At 42.8% G+C, this 20,947-nt stretch overlaps 1 protein-coding gene across 2 annotated transcripts in view; it reads left to right on the top strand.

The window, feature by feature from the left end:
• Window positions 1–20,947, top strand: part of LOC139546622 (receptor tyrosine-protein kinase erbB-4-like) — a 518,533-nt gene that overhangs the window by 287,406 nt on the left and 210,180 nt on the right. For both annotated transcript variants that reach the window (XM_071355216.1, XM_071355215.1), the window contains exon 3: window positions 11,896–12,082. In XM_071355216.1, coding sequence (XP_071211317.1) covers window positions 11,896–12,082 — 187 coding nt within the window. The remainder of the gene's footprint in view (window positions 1–11,895; window positions 12,083–20,947) is intronic.

The raw sequence follows: 20,947 nt of genomic DNA, 5'->3' as shown, positions 1-20,947 counted from the left end.
TGGACCATGATAGATCCTTATTGATGTGGACACCGAGGAACTTGAAGCTCTCTGTCACGATCGTCTTGACGTGGAAGAGAGGACCAAAATGCAGCGTGTGAAAAATACATCTTCTTTTAATGAAGGGAAAAAACAAACACTTACAAAATGAACAAAACAAACGATCGTGAAGCTAAACCGAACTAAGTGCACACATGCAACATAGAACATAGACAATTACCCACAATCACCTAAAGCCTATGGCTGCCTTAAATATGGCTCCCAATCAGAGACAACAATAACCAGCTGTCTCTGATTGAGAACCAAACCAGGCAACCATAGACTTTCCTAGACCTCTCTCCTGAACACAACCCCATACACTATACAAAACCACCTAAACAATACACACACCCTAAACTAGACAAAACACACAAACTTCCCATGTCACACTCTGACCTAACTAAAATAATAAAGAAAACAAAGAATACTAAGGCCAGGGCGTGACATTCTCGATCTGCTCCACTACAGCCCCGTCGATGTGAATGGGGGTGTGCTCAGCCCTCCCTTTCCTGTAGTCCATGATGAGCTATTGCTGTAGTTGAGGGAGAGTTTGTTGTCCTGGCACCACACTGCCAGGTCTCCTCCTCCCTATAGGCTGTCTCATCATCATCAGTGATCAGGCCTACCACCGTCGTGTCGTCTGTAAACTTAATGATGGTGTTGGAGTAGTGCGTGGCCACGCAGTCATGGGTGAAAAGGGAGTACAGGAGGCGACAAAGCACGCACCACTGAGGCGCCCCCGTGTTGAGGGTCAGTGTGGCGAATGTGTTGCTGCTTACCCTCATCACCTGGGGGCGGCCCGTCAGAAAGTCCAGGATCCAGTCACAGAAGGAGGTGTTCTGTCCCAGGGTCCTTAACTTAGTGATGAGCTTGGAACAGGAATGTGATGTCAAAACAAGTTGACTTTGAGGTTAAAGAAACTGTGTTGATCAATTTATCTGATTTTGTTAACCGTTACTTTGGACAAAATCAAAACGGCAATTTTATTGTAATGCTTTTTTTTGGTATAAAAAAGCTTAAATAACAGATACATTTTAGCAAATTATGAATTTTGCGATGCTTCGTGGTTAATCACAGCATATCCGGCGCTAAACTTGATTTATTTATGACATTCTTGAACAATTTGACACCCCTAGCTGACCTTACAATGTGAAAATACACATGAAAGTGTAGCGGACATGAGTCGGTCATGGTTGCTCATGGTCATGTGATGAGGTAGCCCGCCTGCGACTTGAAAGTTAGTGTTGGCCCTCTTGGTGAAATGGTCAAGACGTTGGCTTTTCCCGTGGAAGACCGGGTTCTAATCCCGGCAGTTCTAAAAAAAGCACACATAACATTTTTAATATCACATTTGAAATGTCATGTGAAATGTTACATTTGTCCAAAAACACTTTTTATAAGGGTAGTGTTCCACTTTGAGTGCATATGAAAACTAAACACCATTTTCTGATATCACCTGAGAATTCCCTAACAAAATAACACAAAAAAATGTCAAACCATGATGTTGCTCTGAAGCTGAGAAAACACACACTCTCATACATAGACACTGCCTCACTTATATGACTTCCTTTAAAGATGAAACACCATCCTCATAGTGTTAAAGAGATAAAGGAAGTATTGAAGTATATAAGAACCACACATCATGCTGCAGGTTAGATGAATGGAATGCAGACAGCTCAGGGTGTTTGAAGTGTCTCCTTCCCCCATTTGACGATGCTAGGAAGGAGTGGAGGGAGCAGACACCTCAATGCACCCCACCTGGGAGCAATGCACTCTGGGAAGGGGAATGCCATGTGAAGTCATCACCCAACACAAGGACCCCCTTGTCCCCCCAACCCCCTTTCCCCAGTGGGAGTGGGACTGTAACAACTTAAACTACAACAGCTAAAATATCTGATTGTACGCACAACTCTCATGAGACATATATGACATGCACAAAGTTATTGTATGTGACACAAGGTGAAATGAGTAAATGTGGGGTAACAGTGAGTTAGGGAGGTAACCCCTGGATCTCTTTACTATTTTAGAAGGGTGTGTTTTATTAGAAGGGTGTGTTTTATTAGAAGGGTGTGTTTTATTAGAAGGGTGTGTTTTATTAGAAGGGTGTGTTTTATTAGAAGGGTGTGTTTTATTAGAAGGGTGTGTTTTATTAGAAGGGTGTGTTTTATTAGAAGGGTGTGTTTTATTAGAAGGGTGTGTTTTATTAGAAGGGTGTGTTTTATTAGAAGGGTGTGTTTTATTAGAAGGGTGTGTTTTATGGTAGGTTCAGCAAACACCCCCACAGTATCAACCACAAAGAAATGGATCTCTGTACAGGATCTCACCAGAGACCATATCCCCATGGTCACCTCACTGTAGAGTCATGGAACGTCATTATACAGAGCTGTAATCCATACGGATCATTGTTTACATTGATCAAAGACAAACACATTCAGATTTAGGACAGGCATCTCTTGTCAAAATGTTGAACCTATTTCACAGATACCATATTTAGGGGTGATATGCATGTGTGCAAAATTGTGCTTTGGTTAATATCTGATAGGATATTTTGAGTCACTTTGCATGTTTATATTGCACTGATATGTTTTCCGTCTGGTTGTCATACTCGTATAGGAGTGGAGAGGTAGTGGAGCTAGTGAGAAGAGAAGGGAAGAGATATGGTAATGTAGGGATAAGGGCTTACTGATGCAAGGCCCCTAAGCCCGAGTGAGATCCACTGACTTTGTCTCCACCAGCTCTTCAGCAAACACACACACACATCCACGCATACACATGCAGACAAATGAAGACACACTCACACGCAAACATCTCAATATCTATGGAGATGAGAGGTAATCATGCTAACGTGTGTTCAGTCTACCCAACATGCTTATGGTGTCATTACACTCTTACCTGTTTACCTCTCTCTCTCTCTCGCTATCTCTTTCTCTCCCTCTCTCTCTTTCTCTCTCTCTCCATCTCTCTCTCTCTCTCACTCTCTCTATCTGTCTCTTTCTCTCTCTGTTGTCCTGTCTCTGTCCCTGTCTCTTTCTCTCTCTGTCTCTTTCTCTCTGTTTCTCTCTCTGTTGTCCTGTCTCTGTCCCTGTCTCTTTCTCTCTCTGTCTCTTTCTCTCTGTTTCTCTCTCTTTTGTCCTGTCTCTGTCCCTGTCTCTTTCTCTCTCTGTCTCTTTCTCTCTGTTTCTCTCTCTGTTGTCCTGTCTCTGTCCCTGTCCCTGTCTCTTTCTCTCTCTGTCTCTTTCTCTCTGTTTCTCTCTCTGTTGTCCTGTCTCTGTCCCTGTCTCTTTCTCTCTCTGTCTCTTTCTCTCTGTTTCTCTCTCTGTTGTCCTGTCTCTGTCCCTGTCTCTTTCTCTCTCTGTCTCTTTCTCTCTGTTTCTCTCTATGTTGTCCTGTCTCTGTCCCTGTCTCTTTCTCTCTCTGTCTCTTTCTCTCTGTTTCTCTCTATGTTGTCCTGTCTCTGTCCCTGTCTCTTTCTCTCTCTGTCTCTTTCTCTCTGTTTCTCTCTCTGTTGTCCTGTCTCTGTCCCTGTCCCTGTCTCTTTCTCTCTCTGTCTATTTCTCTCTGTTTCTCTCATTCTCTCTTTCTCTCTGTTTCTCTCATTCTCTATTTCTCTCTGTTGTTCTCTCTCTTTCTCTCTGTTGTTCTCTCTTTCTCTCTCTTGTTCTCTCTTTCTCTCTCTCTCTCTCTCTTTCTCTCTCTCTCTCTCTCTCTCTCTCTCTCTCTCTCTCTCTCTCTCTCTCTCTCTCTCTCTCTCTCTCTCTCTCTCTCTCTCTCTCTCTCTGAGCTGGAACAGGTGGAGTTTTAATTATGCATTAAAATATACACACCGTAAAAAATGATTGAGGGGCTTAGTAAATGGGCAATTCCATGGTAACGGAATTACGCTTAGACTCAGATTTATCACTTTAAAATTATAATCAAACAAACTTCTAAGTTTAACAAACTATACAACTCAATGCACAATGAATACTTTGAATCCGGGGTTGGAACCAAAATTATTTTCCAATCATTTGTTTTTAACAGATCCATTATTTTTGGGGGTTTTGTTCCACTGTTCCGACCAGCAAAATAAAGTTATAAATCGGTTCGAATCCCCAAAAGTACCAGTTTATATAGTTTCTTTCTGTTCATTTTCAAACCTCCAAAATATATTTTTTTAAACATTTAGCTCGACATTAAATTACTGCACCAATCAGTGTGGATAGAGCAGCCTGCTATAGAGTGGCAAGCTATTTACATGCATTTGACAGACAAGTGTCGGTCGCGAGATGCGACTGAAATTTTGCGGGTGGTTATAGAGTGAGAAATGGTGGAGGAGGAGGCTTGAAGCGCTTGACATCTTGTTGTTATGACATGCATTATCTGAATTAGGCCACAGCATCATACCTACGGAGGAGCGGCTTCTATGAAGGAACCTTGAACGTCTTTGAACTTCAGAGAGTTGGCTTAACGTTGCTTGTGTGTGCAGAGCTGCACCAGAATTAAAATATAATTCTGTTAACAAATCCACGTGATAACTGTAGTATCTTTAACTAGCATTGATGAAGTTAATCGATTCTTCTATAATAAAAATTCTCTCTCCCTAATTTCTGAATCACATTTGTAACGTCAGTAGCCTACAGTAGACTATGCTTCAGAGGGGGAGGGGCAGGTAGCCTACACACACACACACACACTGGCAAAGATTTTCAGCTGGCAGGCAGACACTGGAATACGTTTCTGAGGTACAGAGTGAGGGCTTTGCATAGGTGTTTTGTTGCGTTTTGTGGGACTGGAAAACCATTTCTGGAACGTAAAATAATGTTATTAACCGGTTCCCATGCTTTTAAAATAATCACTTTCATTCCCGGTTCTGATTCTGTTCCTTGAAAAAAAATATTTTCCAGTTTTCAGTTCTGTTCCCTGAACTGGTTCCAATTTACACAGTACATTTAAACTATGGTAGAAAAAGTATGGTCAAATCTCCCTCAGTTTTATTCTGTAACCAAATGTTGTATCTGCACAGTTCTTCCTGTAAATGTGTTAAAAGTCATCCTTGTGTATTAGAGTTATATGGTTTGTTAAACTTTGAAATCATTGGTTTTTGTTTGGTTTACATTTCAAAGTGAAAAATCTATCTAAGCATAATTCAGTTACCATGGAATTGCCCAAATATTTCCCCAAAGAATCTATGATTTTCACATAAAAATGCAGGTTTCTGGTTTTAGTTCAATATTTGAATACCTTACTTAATGTTGATGAGTTCAAAAAGCATGACATTCGAAAATGTAAATTCAATTTAATATACTGCAAAATCTGAATAATTATTTGCATGTAAAAACAACTACAAGGGAAATTGTGTTTAATTTATTACATTTTCATAATATTTTCTCTAAACTTAAATATTTTTGGCTCATTTTTTTGAGGATTGTTGCAAAAAAAAAAGATACATTAATGCAATGTTATTTGCATGTTTGAAGAAAGAAAAATATATTTCTATATTAGTATTAAACAGTTTGTTGTGCTATGAGGTGTAATGGATCATGATGAACGTATATCAAAACCGTCGGGCAAATTGACATTCAAAGATGAGACCACCCATTCCCACCATCAATAATATAATGCGCACAACACTTAATGAGAGTGGCAAATGCAGCATCCTATAATCCTTGCAGATCTACTTCCCCTTACAGCTAGTGGAATGAGAACTATCTTTAGGTTAAAATGGATAATATTCAAAAACATAAATGTTAAACAATAAGACAGAATTACTGCAAGTAACTAATCAAAAAGATCTAGTGAATAATAACAGTTTTGGAATTGATCAAATTCAGTTGGATTCAAGTGTTTTTTTTAAATCCTGAACTTTTTATATTAGTGTTTGCGAAAAACCCAAAGTTAAGTATATTATACTTAAGAATCACTCATGTTGGAAATACTCAAAAAGCTGATGCAATTGTTGCCTCAATTTTCTAATTAGAACTAGCACAATATTTTGTACAGTGCAGGGACCCTCTCTGATCCACTTGACTGCTCTCCTCTCTCTCCTCATTCCCCCTCCTCCCTCCTCACTTTCACTGTCTTTCTCTATTTCTCCTCTCTCTTTCCTCATTCCCTTCTCCCTCTCTCTCCTTGCTCTACTTCCCTCTCTCGGTTTCTCTCTGCTTGTTCTAACTCCCTCCCCCTCTCTCTTTCTTTCTCTCTTTCTCTATCCCTAATCTCCCTCTCCATCCATTGCTCTCTCTCTCTACTTGCCCCCCTCCCTCCTGTTTCTATATCACCCCTCCCCCTCCTTTAGAAGTTGAGGATTGAAGGACTCCATTTCAAAGCCAGACACGTCTCGGAGGCTGAAGGGAAGGTTTTGTTCCGCTGCCTGGCACACTTCCGCTCTCAAACGCCTGAGTGAGCGTTGGGAGGGACGGTAGAGGAGGGAAGAAGAAATCCCACTTAATCTACTGAATCTACCCTGTTCTGTTCTCTTTTGTTCTCTCTTCCAGAACTGTGACGTAGCTAGTAGTCCATGGATATTCAGGATATTCAGCTGTTTCTATCTAATCATCTCAGCCTCCTTCATCAGCATGATGTATGTGCTCTCTTTCTTCCTCTCTTTCTCTTTCTCAGTCTCTTTCTCTTTCTCTTTCTCAGTCTCTCTCTCTCTCTCTCTCTCTCTCTCTCTCTCTCTCTCTCTCTCTCTCTCTCTCTCTCTCTCTCTCTCTCTCTCTCTCTCTCTCTCTCTCTCTCTGTACATACTGTATACCTTTGTTAGTATGCCGGACCGTTCTATAACACTAATTAACAAATTTACTCTGTAGCCTGGAGTGGGTGATATTCTGTTCCCTTCTCTCCTCTCATCTCCTCCCCTCCTCTCTTCCTCTCCATGTGTGATGGTCTACTGCACTACCTGTTGGTTTTGAAGCATTAGCATTATAGCACCATCAGGCTCTCTTCACTTCCTGTCGAGATGAATCTGCATTACAATACAATATGTTCATATCATTACAATGCCAGGCACATCACTTAATGTAGTATCAATCCACAGCTATAGTACGGCACAGCCCACAGCTAGGTGGCTAGGTGCTCCAAGACATGGCAAATAGGACCCAGTATGTGATTCTATTACAACACATTAGCTGACTTCATCATAGCTAGTGTTTCACAAATGCACGTGTATGTGTCTCTGTATGCATGTGTGTGACAGATCCTGAAAGTCAAGTCTTGATACACCTCTAACCTCTCTATCTGAGGAGATGGAGATGGAGAGCCCCCATGGTATTTCAGCTGTAAAAGAAATCCAGGGCATGATTTATATTTAACAGGTAATTTACCTTCCTAATTACAGGGCAGTTAAATAGAGAAATACATTAAGTTGACCTTTGACAATATGAATGTCCCAAAACTCATGCCCGTTCCACTCTCACAGAGAGTCCATAGACAAAGCAATCCACTTTGGATAGTATTGTTGTAGTCTTGTTGTAGTATTTCTGTATTATTGTTGTAGTCTTGTAGTATTTCTGTATTATTGTTGTAGTCTTGTTGTAGTATTTCTGTATTATTGTTGTAGTCTTGTAGTATTTCTGTATTATTGGTGTAGTCTTGTTGTAGTATGTCTGTATTATTGTTGTAGTCTTGTAGTATTTCTGTATTATTGGTGTAGTCTTGTTGTAGTATTTCTGTATTATTGTTGTAGTCTTGTAGTATTTCTGTATTATTGGTGTAGTCTTGTTGTAGTATTTCTGTATTATTGTTGTAGTCTTGTAGTATTTCTGTATTATTGTTGTAGTCTTGTAGTATTTCTGTATTATTGTTGTAGTCTTGTAGTATTTCTGTATTATTGTTGTAGTCTTGTTGTAGTATTTCTGTATTATTGTTGTAGTATTGTGGGTGTTTTCTCTTCACCAGCCGTTAATGAAACTAACCACATATTGATGCTATGCCATTGGCTCTCCCGCCAGCCCTTCATCACTACAAGTGGTTTGTTTTTATTCATGCACTCTATTGAGTGAACAATCTGAAGTTATAAGAACGGTGTGTACCTGCCATCTCTCCCTGTCTCCCTTTGCGCCAGCCTGCACTGTGGGAAGTATCGATTTGGTGGCTGGAAAATAACAAATTAGCGAGGGAGAGATGGAGTTAAACAGTCTTTTAAAGTGAACAAAGGCACAGAAAGGAGCCCTGAAAACAAATATCAACAACGCAAGGTTTAATCCTTTAATTAAATGAGTTATGTTTTCCCTATTTATTTATCTATTCATTTTTCTCAATGATTTTTTTATGCTGGTAGCAGGTTTTGGAGGTTGCTAGGTAACTGGTACAGGAAGTACTATTTGTTCCTGGTTGATGTGTTGTCTGGCAGTGAGTACGCACTTTGAGGACACACACACACACCAATAGACACATGCACATATGCACACACACACATTGACAGGCAGGGAGGGAGGGGGGTCTGAAGGAGCCACTGTGCCCATAGCAGGGTCACTGTTCTCAGACCCTTGCTGGTCCCCAAACAGTCTCAGCTGGAGCCCCAGGGTCATTAGAAGATGAGGAGGGTGACCTCCAAGACCCCAGCGTGGTGCAATGTGTGTGTGTCTGTGTCTGCACAGTGTCTGTGTCTGTGTCTCTCTGTCTGTCTGTACATGAGAGAGTCAGCCCCAGCCCTCTGTCCTTGGCCTATCAGACTTCTGTCTGATTGGGTGTGCACAGGTTTCAGGCTTAGGGAGTTGTGTCTGTCAACAACCATGTGGAGAGAGGGAGAGAGAGGGAGAGAGAGGGAGAGAGAGGGAGAGAGAGGGAGAGAGAGGGAGAGAGATGAGAGGGAGAGAGAGGGAGAGAGATGAGAGGGAGAGAGATGAGAGGGAGAGAGATGAGAGAGAGATGAGAGGGAGAGAGATGAGAGGGAGAGAGAGGGAGAGAGAGAGGGAGAGAGATGAGAGGGAGAGAGATGAGAGGGAGAGAGAGGGAGAGAGATGAGGGGGAGAGAGAGGGAGACAGAGGGAGAGAGAGGGAGAGAGATGAGAGGGAGAGAGAGGGAGAGAGATGAGAGGGAGAGAAAAGTGTGAAAGGAGCCAGTATCCCCTGGGACCTCCTCCCTCATTCCAATGTTCCAGTGTAGTTATCTCTCTCTCTATCAGCCCTATTAAGCATCACACAGACACACACACACACACACACACACACACACACACACACACACACACACACACACACACACACACACACACACACACACACACACACACACACACACACACACACACACACACACACACACACACACACACACCTGTTGACACCTTCAATCCATAGGCACTCTCTCTGTCTGTACTGCCTCCCTGCTCCTGCAGCTCTCTACCTGAAATATAACAAATATTGTGTCCCAAATGGCACTAGATTTCCTCTATAGTGCCCTATGGCTTCCTGGTCAAAAGTAGTGCACTAAATAGGGAATAGGGTGCCATGGGGATTCAGTTTAAGACCTGGTGTTCCTACCTAGATGGAGTTTGTTAGCTACTAAAGATATGACTAACAAGGATTCTGAATGCATCCCAAATGAGATCCTATCCCCTATGAAGTGCACTACTTTTGACCAGGGCCCATAGAGAATAAGGTGCCATTTAGGACACAGGTGATGTGAATCACTAAGCACTGCGTGAAAAACATTAAAATGTTTTTGGTCAAAAACCAAAAACATTGTTCATATCCATTAAGTCAGGGTTTTCCAAACGAGGTCGTGTAGAGCTAGGGGGAAAAAACGAAATATGCACCCAGGGGGCCAGGACTATGTTTGGGAAACCCTTCATTAAGTAACTGTAGTCAATCATGACAGAACCATGACTGCTTCTGCCACTTCTGGGCCAGGCCTGTGCTGACGACATCTGTCAGTGACGGTGATCTGAGCCTGAGCAGTGGTGGCAGCAGCAGCAGCAGCAGTGGAGGTGGCAGACGTGTGTGGGTGTATAACGTAGCGTGCAGCGGAGGCCTGTTGATGTCATTACTGTCACTGTTGGCGTTAGAGTTGTGACAGGCCTCTCTCAGCATCCCAAATGACTCCCTATTCCCTATGTAGTTTACTGGCTCAGGTCAAAAGTAGTGCACTATATAGGCAAAAGGGTGCCAATTCGGAGGCAGCCCCTTTCTGTCCGTGACCTCTATGGACAGCCACCATGACAGGGGTGGGGGGATGAGGGGAGGACGGTCATGTCACTTTGATTCATACTAGCTCTGGCTGGGTGGGTTTGCAAAGTCTCAACGGTCATTATCCTTTCTAAATGTAATTTAAGTGTGAAGTGATGGTGGTGCTGATGGTGATGGCTGTCCTTCTGCTTCACCCTGGTACTGAGTGGAGCGGACACAAACTTGGAGCAGAAAGTTTTAGCAAAGTCTTCCTTGACCTATATCGGTATCTTACTCACACGGTTGCATCGCAGGTGAAAATGACCTTCTGATGAATCCGTTTTCCAAGCTGCTCTGTGTCTATGTTAGCCTGATCCCAGATCTAGTTGTTTTGTCTTGCCAACTCCTGTGGTTGTTGTCATCGAAAACCATAGGAGTTGGGAAGATGGCATAAACAGATCAGGACAAAACAGATCTGGGACCAAGCTACATTACATGGACACCTCCCTACTCGTCGATCTCATTCCAAAATCACGTGCATTAATATGGAGTTGGATCCCCCTTTGTTGCTATAAAAGCCTACACTCTTCTGGGAAGGCTTTCCACTTGATGTTGAACATTTCTGCAGGGACTTGCTTCCATTCAGCCACAAGAGCATTAGTGAAGTCGGGGACTGATGTTGGACGATTAGGCCTGGCCGCAGTCAGCGTTCCAATTCATCCCAAAGGTGTTTGATAGGGTTGAGGTCAGGGCTCTGTGCAGGCCAGTCAAGTTCTTCCACACCGATTTCGACAAACCATTTCTGTATGGACCTCGCTTTGTGCACGGGGGCATTGTCATGCTGAAACAGGAAAGGGCCTTCTGCCAACTGTTGCCATAAAGTTGGAAGCACAGAATCGTCTAGAATGTCATTGTATGCTGTAGCGTTACACCATTAAAAACAGCCCCAGACCATTATTCCTCCTCCACCAAAGTTTACAGTGTGCACCATGCTTTCTGGCAGGTAGTGTTCTCCTGGGATCCGCCAAACCCGGTTTCGTCTGTCGGACTGCCAGATGGTGAAGTGGGATTCATCACTCCAGAGTACGCGTTTCCACTGCTCCAGAGTCCAATGGCGTTGAGCTTTACACCACTCCAACCGACGCTTGACATTGCGCATGGTGATCTGTGCGGCACCTCGGCCATGGAAAACCATTTCATGAAGCTCCCGACTAACAGTTCTTGTGGTGACGTTGCTTTCAGAGATAGTTTGGAACTCGGTAGTGAGTGTTGCATCCGCGGACAGACAATTCTTACGTGCTACACGCTTCAGCACTCGGCGGTCCCGTTCTGTGAGCTTGTGTGGCCTACCACTTCGCATGAGCCGTTGTTGCTCCTAGACGTTTCCACTTCACAATACAGCACTTACAGTTGACCAGGGCAGCTCTAGCAGGGCAGAAATGTGACGAATTGACTTGTTGGAAAGGTGGCATCCTATGACGGTGCCACGTTGAATGTCACTGAGCTCTTCAGTAAGGCCATTCTACTGCCAATGTTTTGTCTATGGAGATTGCATGGCTGTGTGCTCGATTTTATACACCTGTCAGCAACGGGTGTGGCTGAAATTGCCGAATCCACGAATTTGAAGGGGTATCCATGTACTTTTGGCCATGTAGTGTAGATCTCCAGTCAGTGTCCAGATTTTAGTGTATGTCTGATTGTCTCCCTACAGTATCTCCTGTTTTGTTCTATGTGTCTGATGTTCTCTCTGTCACCTCTCTTCTCTTCCAGTCTATCCGTGAGGTGACAGGCTATGTGCTCGTGGCTCTGAACCAGTTTGACTACCTGCCACTGGAGAACCTGAGGATCATCAGAGGAACTAAGATGTATGAAGATCGCTACGCTCTGGCGATCTTCCTCAACTACCGCAGAGATGGGAACTTTGGCCTGCGCCAGCTGGGACTGAAGAACCTCACAGGTATGTGTGCATGGTCTGAGATGGGTTTCCTGTAGGCTATCTGTCTCTGTGTCTCCTCTGTCTGAAGCTCTGAGATCTCTCTCTCCCTCCCCTCTTTTTATGTGTTCTCTCCATTTATGTATCAGTTTGCCGACCAATTGAACATTGCTTAAAGTAGAGTTTTGCTAAAAGAATAAAATAAATCACCAGTGTTCCAGGCCTGCTGCACATATACTATATTTCCAACTTTCTCTTCACATCTCTGTTTCAAACTGTAACAGTCAGACACTCTCCTTTGTTCTAGACATAGTTTGTTGTGGTTGACTGCAAATGTTTGTGTTGTCTCTGGATGTGTGGAGCCATACAAGGACAGTTTACAGTACACATAACCATGGGTCGATAGAACTGTATACATTTTTACTAAATGTCCTCTTTTCAGAGTCATACTGTACTGTTACTCAGCCTAACTTCAGTGAAATCCTGACATTCAGTGACTGTGTGTAAAGTCAGAAGCTCTGCTAGAAAATGACTACAATGAAATAAGCACTAAATGAATGTCTGTAAAGTGTGAACCAAATGTTAGCGTCAGTTTAATGAGAATAAAACCGAATTGTTCTGTGCTTTTAAAATCAATTGTGTCTGTCTAGATGTAAAGCTACTGGGTTTTTTCCTGTGCTGCTATACTGACAGATTTGAATTAAAATCTCTTCACACATAGAGAGAGGAGGACGTGATTGACCTAACTCATAGCTATAGCTCTGTGCTTTCTGCTACTCTTTGTCAGTTTATTTCTCCAAACTATTTTCATTTGGCTGAAATGCAATAACGTCTTAACCCCTTAACTCGTGGGATTTGGCCTATACGGATCGGGCTGAATTTAAATGTTTCTTACAGAAGAAATATGGAAAACATATGCATAACCATGGTAGCAATTTAAAGGGAACAGTTTGGAAATGTTGTGAAAATGATTAGACTAAAGGTGAGGACACAACAGTTGACCTGACACATTATACTGTTGTTTTGATGTGCATTTGACATGTACTGTACTTTTCACCATATTTGTTGATGACTAAATCTGAAAATTATCTAGATACATTCAGTAACATGATAAGAATATTATTGGAAAATTTGGGGTAGGTGCAACATAAAACAAAAAATGACAAGGGTTTGAGTGAGAGATCTAACTGTTGTTTCCACGTGGCCACACAGCGCTCCAATGTGTGCACAGTTCCTAAGTCATTTCAGTCCACTTTTATGACTCAAAGAAGTATTCAACTAGAAGGTGCTTTTTTGAGCTCTCCTAGTTGTGCCGTTGAGGAACCAGAGCAAGAACACTTGTAGTTGTTTTGTGTGGTACACAGCCCCTGCCTTTACACAACTACTGTTGTTGTTTACGCAATCCAAAAACGATCCATTATAAATCGCAATATGGGTCAGGCGGGCATAATTTGAAGCTTCTTCTATTGTCAACATGACTAGCTAAATGCTAAAATACAATCTTACGGTGTTAGGCTTTCACAAGGCAATTCAGAGAAGCAGATTGTAATTTTGGTGCGCATAAAATGGAGTCATAGGCTGTGGCATGCAAAAGACTGCTGGTCTCGCGGTAAATGACCGTTAATTAACATGAACACATTTAGCATCTCCAGGCCTCCACGCATATAAGCACATACAAGCTGCTAATGCACGCCTTTGGAACAACTACATTTTAAAAAGTCATAAAAATGTATAATTTTAATATAAACCATTACAATAAATCCATTATTTATTTTAGGCAGGTATAAAGAAACATTGTGATATAAAGAAAATGTATTTCATAAGACCAGAATATGAGTTGGCATACTGTATGTTATCTGGCTATGCGCCATGCAATGGGCTGTAGGCTTGTTCATTTAGCAAACAAGATATGTGTACAGTGCATTCGGAAAGTATTCAGACACTTTGACTTTTTCCACATTTTGTTACGTTACAGGCTTGTTCTGAAAGCGATTAAATTAATGTTTTTCCTCATCAATCTACACACAATACCCCATAAAGACAAAGCGATAACAGGGTTTTTGAAATGTGAGCAAATGTATAATTTTTTTTTAACAGAAATACCTTATTTACAAAAGTATACAGACCCTTTGCTATGATACTCGAAATTGAGCTCAGGTGCATCATTGAGATGTTTCTACAACTTGATTGGAGTCCACTGGTGGTAAATTAAATTAATTGGACATGATTGGGAAGGCAAACACCTGTTTATATAAGGTCCCACAGTTGACAGAGCAAAAACCAAGCCATGAGGATGAAGGAATTGTACGTAGAGCTCCAAGACAGAATTGAGTTGGTGTACAGATCTGGGGAAGGGTAACAAAATACAGCATTGAAGGTCCCCAAGAACACAGTGGGCTCCATCATTCTTAAATGGAAGAAGTTTAGAACAACCAATACTCTTCCTAGAGCTGGCCGCCCAGCCAAACTGAGCAATCGGGGGAGAAGGGCCTTGGTCAGGTAGGTGACCAAGAACCTGATGGTTGCTCTGACAGAGCTCTAGAGTTCCTCTGTGGAGATGGGAGAACCTTCCAGAAGGACAACCATCTCTGCAGCACTCCACCAATCAGGCCCTTATGGTAGAGTGGCCAGATGGATGCCACTCCTCAGTAAAAGGCACATGGCAGCCTGCTTTGCCAAAAGACACCTAAAGATTCTCAGACCATGAGAAACAAGATTCTCTGGTCTGATGCGTTACGTCTGCAGGAAACCTGGCACCATCCCTACGGTGAAGCACGGTGGGGGCAGCATCATGCTGTGTGGATGTTTTTCAGTGGCAGGGACTGGGAGACTTGTCAAGATCGAGGGAAAGATGAACGAAGAAAAGTACAGAGAGATCCTTGATGAAAAACTGCTCCAGAGCGATCAGGACCTAAGACTGGAGTGAAGATTCACCTTCCAACAAGACAAGAACCCTAAGCACACAGTCAAGACAATGCAGGTGTGGACCTGAAAATGTCTGTGCAGCGACGCTCCTCATCCAACCTGACATAGCTTGAGAGGATCTGCAGAGAGGAAAGGGAGAAACTCCCCAAATTCAGGTGTGCCAAGCTTGTAGCGTCATACCCACGAAGACTCGAGGCTGTAATCACTGCCAAAGGTGCTTCAACAAAGTACTGAGTAAAGGGTCTGAATAGTTATGTAAATGTGATATTTCCATTTTTTATTTTTAGTACATTTGCAAAAATTTATGAAAAACTGTTTTTGCTTTGTCATTTAATACATTTTAGAATAAGGCTGTAATGTAACAAAATGTGGAAGAAGTCAAGAGGTCTGAATACTTTCCAAATGCCATGCCATTATTTTATATTATATGATTATATAGTAAGAAGAATACAATTGAACTTAGCTGAATATAATAGGAAGGACATTTTCCCCAGTCCAGAGCGAGTGCGAGCACATATGAATGTTGAGCATAAAGTCATAATTTGAAACAGGTCATATACGCTAGATTAAGAGTTATTTGGCAACTTTAGTTGTGATTGAGACAAACCATAGAATGTCTTAGAAATCAAGGAACAGGGGCAGAGGAAAAAATCCATGTCATCCATCTAATAGCTGATGGAAGCCACTTTTCAGCTGGGTTGTTTTTCTCACTCATGCGGGTGCTGTAGGCTACTCTGATTATTTCACTCCACAGATCAACCACTGTGTGAGAGTATGCAGCCTCTCGCTGTTCTCTCTCTCTGTTCTTGCAGTTACCCAGTGTTTAATTTGGGAAATCAAGTGAAATCTGTCGAACATCAACATGTTTTCACAACCAAGCATATTTCATGAAAGTGTTGACAGCCCCTCTCTGTACGCATGAGAAAGGAATGAAGGAGGGGAGGAGATGGAAATGCATGATGGTGAGATATTCTGTAGCTAAAGGTAATGTGTCAGCCTATTAATTATGAAAATATAAATAATGCTGTATTACTAGGTTATTCAAAATCAAATACAAATGTACTATAATTGTAGGCTTACTCTGTAAGCCCCCCAGTACAATACATGAACCAATAGCACCGCCTAGGCCTATAGGCCTACCTTCGCTCCCCGACTCATGGATATACTTTTTGGAGCGTAGTTTAAGGTAACCAGTCCATCCAGTATGGATAACAATACAGTCTACAGTCAATTTTTTTGTATAGTCTCGACCAAATTTGTACCAAAGACATTTTAAATCAGATTTTCTTTGTTTTTCTGCTGTGCATTGTATGCGGTAGGTTTTGTATTGTCGAACGGCACAATCCTTAATTTATTTGGGCTTGGCCTCATATACAGTGGGGAGAACAAGTATTTGATACACTGCCGATTTTGAAGGTTTTCCTACTTACAAAGCATGTAGAGGTCTGTAATTTTTATCATAGGTACACTTCAACTGTGAGAGACGGAATCTAAAACAAAAATCCAGAAAATCACATTGTATGATTTTTAAGTAATTAAATTGCATTTTATTGCGTGACATAAGTATTTGATACATCAGAAAAGCAGAACTTAATATTTGGTACAGAAACCTTTGTTTGCAATTACAAAGATCATACGTTTCCTGTAGTTATTGACCAGGTTTGCACACACTGCAGCAGGGATTTTGGCCCACTCCTCCATACATACCTTCTCCAGATCCTTCAGGTTTCGGGGCTGTCGGCGGGCAATACGGACGTTCAGCTCCCTCCAAAGATTTTCTATTGGGTTCAGGTCTGGAGACTGGCTAGGCCACTCCAGGACCTTGAGATGCTTCTTACGGAGCCACTCCTTAGTTGCCCTGGCTGTGTGTTTCGGGTCGTTGTCATGCTGGAAGATCCAGCCACGACCCATCTTCAATGCTCTTACTGAGGGAAGGAGGTTTTTGGCCAAGATCTCGCGATACATGGCCCCATCCATCCTCCCCTCAATACGGTGCAGTCGTCCTGTCCCCTTTGCAGAAAAGCATCCCCAAAGAATTATGTTTCCACCTCCATGCTTCACGGTTGGGAGGGTGTTCTTGGGGTTGTACTCAACCTTCTTCTTCCTCCAAACACGGCGAGTGGAGTTTAGACCAAAAAGCTCTATTTTTGTCTCATCAGACCACATGACCTTCTCCCATTCCTCCTCTGGATCATCCAGATGGTCATTGGCAAACTTCAGACGGGCCTGGACATGCGCTGGCTTGAGCAGGGGGACCTTGCGTGCGCTGCAGGATTTCAATCCATGACAGCGTAGTGTGTTACTAATGGTTTTCTTTGAGACTGTGGTCCCAGCTCTCTTCAGGTCATTGACCAGGTCCTGCCGTGTAGTTCTGGGCTGATCCCTCACCTTCCTTATGATCATTGATGCCCCACGAGGTGAGATCTTGCATGGAGCCCCAGACCGAGGGTGATTGACCGTCATCTTGAACATCTTCCATTTTCTAATAATTGCGCCAACAGTTGTTGCCTTCTCACCAAGCTGCTTGCCTATTGTCCTGTAGCCCATCCCAGCCTTGTGCAGGTCTACAATTTTATCCCTGATGTCCTTACACAGCTCTCTGGTCTTGGCCATTGTGGAGAGATTGGAGTCTGTTTGATTGAGTGTGTGTACAGGTGTCTTTTATACAGGTAACAAGTTCAAACAGGTGCAGTTAATACAGGTAATGAGTGGAGAACAGGAGGGCTTCTAAAAGAAAAACTAACAGGTCTGTGAGAGCCGGAATTCTTACTGGTTGGTAGGTGATCAAATACTTATGTCACGCAATAAAATGCAATTTAATTACTTAAAAATCATACAATGTGATTTTCTGGATTTTTGTTTTAGATTCCGTCTCTCACAGTTGAAGTGTACCTATGATAAAAATTACAGACCTCTACATGCTTTGTAAGTAGGAAAACCTTCAAAATCGGCAGTGTATCAAATACTTGTTCTCCCCACTGTATAGGCCTATGCAAATGGCCGTTTTGAATGAATCATCACCTTAAAAAACTCTGTCCATTTCGTTGTGTTAAGGCTTTAAAATAACATCCACATCAACCATGTTTTCCACTCAGTTTCAACCTGTTGTTGAACTTCTTCCTTCAAATTGATCAATCACAGTGAGGTTAGTTTTAAAAGCACATACTGTTTTGATGTTAAGGGTTTGATGTGATTTTTGAATTATTTTGCATTGAAATCAGAGTGGTTAGAGGGGCAATACAGCCCTGAGTACCAGACTGTTAGGACCTGATGGAGGGACAATACAGCCCTGAGTACCAGGCTGTTAGGACCTGATGGAGGGACAATACAGCCCTGAGTACCAGGCTGTTAGGACCTGATGGAGGGACAATACAGCCCTGAGTACCAGGCTGTTAGGACCTGATGGAGGGACAATACAGCCCTGAGTACCAGACTGTTAGGTCCTGATGGAGGCACAATACAGCCCTGAGTACCAGACTGTTCGGACCTGATGGAGGGACAATAGAGCCCTGAGTACCAGACTGTTAGGTCCTGATGGAGGCACAATACAGCCCTGAGTACCAGACTGTTAGGACCTGATGGAGGGACAATACAGCCCTGAGTACCAGACTGTTAGGTCCTGATGGAGGCACAATACAGCCCTGAGTACCAGGCTGTTAGGACCTGATGGAGGGACAATACAGCCCTGAGTACCAGGCTGTTAGGACCTGATGGGGGACAATACAGCCCTGAGTACCAGGCTGTTAGGACCTGATGGAGGCACAATACAGCCCTGAGTACCAGGCTGTTAGGACCTGATGGAGGGACAATACAGCCCTGAGTACCATACTGTTAGGACCTGATGGAGGCACAATACAGCCCTGAGTACCAGGCTGTTAGGACCTGATGGAGGGACAATACAGCCCTAAGTACCAGGCTGTTAGGACCTGATGGGGGACAATACATCCCTGAGTACCAGGCCATTAATGACCTGATGATCGTTAGGGAGTTGGGTACTACCAATGCATGTCCGGAGTGCATAAGAGGAGATTACTATGACTCATTGGTCAAATGTGCAAAAATTTCCCAAGTAGCGGGAGGGATGAGGGCAGCGTCTTGTCGCTCTTGGTGCTCAAGTTCAGAATGGCTATCATCAAAATCCATACAGAGCTGTGAAGCAGAGACCCTGATCTCTGATGTCATATATACTGTAGCATGTTGCTTACAGCCACTGCGTTCCAATTTAGGAGATTATCAGTGATCTTTCTGAATGGTGATTAACTGATTGGCACCTGACCTGGTCTTGGGAAGCTGTATGTGTAATATTTTGTATGTCTAGTTTTAGCACCAGTTTCCACTGAGGTCTAACCAGACTAGCCTGGTCCCAGATCTGTTTGGTCGGCCATATGAGTTGGCAAGACAGCACAAACAGATCTGGGACCAGGCTTGCCAAGCCCCCAGCAGAAACTGATAATGGTAACCAAGTGCTGGTTTTGCATGGAACAGAATGAAAATATGTATGTACAGACAGTATGTGCAGCGAAATACACAATGTCAAAGCAAGCTTTAGACATATCATTAGCAAGTAGCCTTTTACTTCATCATGGCTGTCCCCATAGGAGAACCCTTTGAAGAACCCTTTTGTTTTCAGGTAGAACCCTTTTGGTTCCAGGTAGAACCCTATTGGGTTCCATGTAGAACTCTTTCCACAGAGGGTTCTACATGGAACCCAAAATAGTTCTACCTGGAACAAAAAAGGGTTCTCCTATGGGAACAGCCGAAGAACCCTTTTGGAACCCTTTTTTTAAGTGTAGCCTGTTTTTAACCTGTAAGCTACATCTGTATATGTACACACTACTCTAACATTGTTCCTTTCCCTGCATTTACTCTTCAGTACTCTGCAGTCGTACATACCCTGTCCATTTCCCTGTTTGTTTTTGTGTGAATTCATACTGTGTTCTCTGTACCTGCGTACCAGTTCCTGAGTTATTTTTATTGAGTGCATTGCAATTATGGTGCAATTATATCCACATTAGGGTTATGTTGCTCCTGTGTTAAAGTAACTGTCCAGTGAAAATCTCACTTTTAAAAATGTATATTCTGTTTTTGACTCGCTATCATTACCGAAGACTGGGGCTTCATCACAAATGTCACCCTATTCCCTATTTAGTGCACTACTTTTGACCAGCACCCTATGGACCCTGGGGTACTAGGCAATAGGGTGCTATTTAGGAGGAATATTTGATATTTTATACAGGTTTTTCCTAATTGAGATTAAATCTATTTTTCAAGAGAGACCTGGTCTATAAACACAAAACACCTGTTTGATGAACACAGAACAAGAATATTAACTGTCTGATCCTTCTCAGAGGAGATATACGTAGGTAAGACTGGCTAACTAGGATATGTAATACTTGTGTTCTCCTCCCTCCCCATTCTCTCACGAGTTGTATTACTGTTGTTTAGCATACCCCCTCACTCTCACATCCTCTAAAAGCACTTGTGAATATGGGAAGTGTAGTTCTCTCTCTCTCTCTCTCTCTCTCTCTCTCTCTCTCTCTCTCTCTCTCTCTCTCTCTCTCTCTCTCTCTCTCTCTCTCTCTCTCTCTCTCTCTCTCTCTGTCTTCCCCCCCCGCTCTCTCTCTCTCTCTCTCTCTCCCCCTCTCTCTCTCTCTCTCTCTCTCTCTCTCTCTCTCTCTCTCTCTCTCTCTCTCTCTCTCTCTCTCTCTCTCTCTCTCTCTCTCTCTCTCTCTCTCTCTCTCTCAATTCAATTCAATTCAATTCAAGGGGCTTTATTGGCATGGGAAATATGTGTTAACATTGCCAAAGCAAGTGAGCTCTCTCTCTCTCTCTCTCTCTCTCTCTCTCTCTCTCTCTCTCTCTCTCTCTCTCTATCTCTCTCTCTCTCTCTCTCTCTCTCTCTCTCTCTCTCTCTCTCTCTCTCTCTCTCTCTCTCTCTCTCTCTCTCTCTCTCTCTCTCTCTCT

This window comes from Salvelinus alpinus, chromosome 20, assembly GCF_045679555.1.
Source record: "Salvelinus alpinus chromosome 20, SLU_Salpinus.1, whole genome shotgun sequence".
In the NCBI taxonomy this organism is placed as follows: domain Eukaryota; kingdom Metazoa; phylum Chordata; class Actinopteri; order Salmoniformes; family Salmonidae; genus Salvelinus; species Salvelinus alpinus.
The sequence above is the reverse complement of the archived record's forward strand: the minus strand, read 5'-3'. Positions and strand labels throughout refer to the sequence as shown.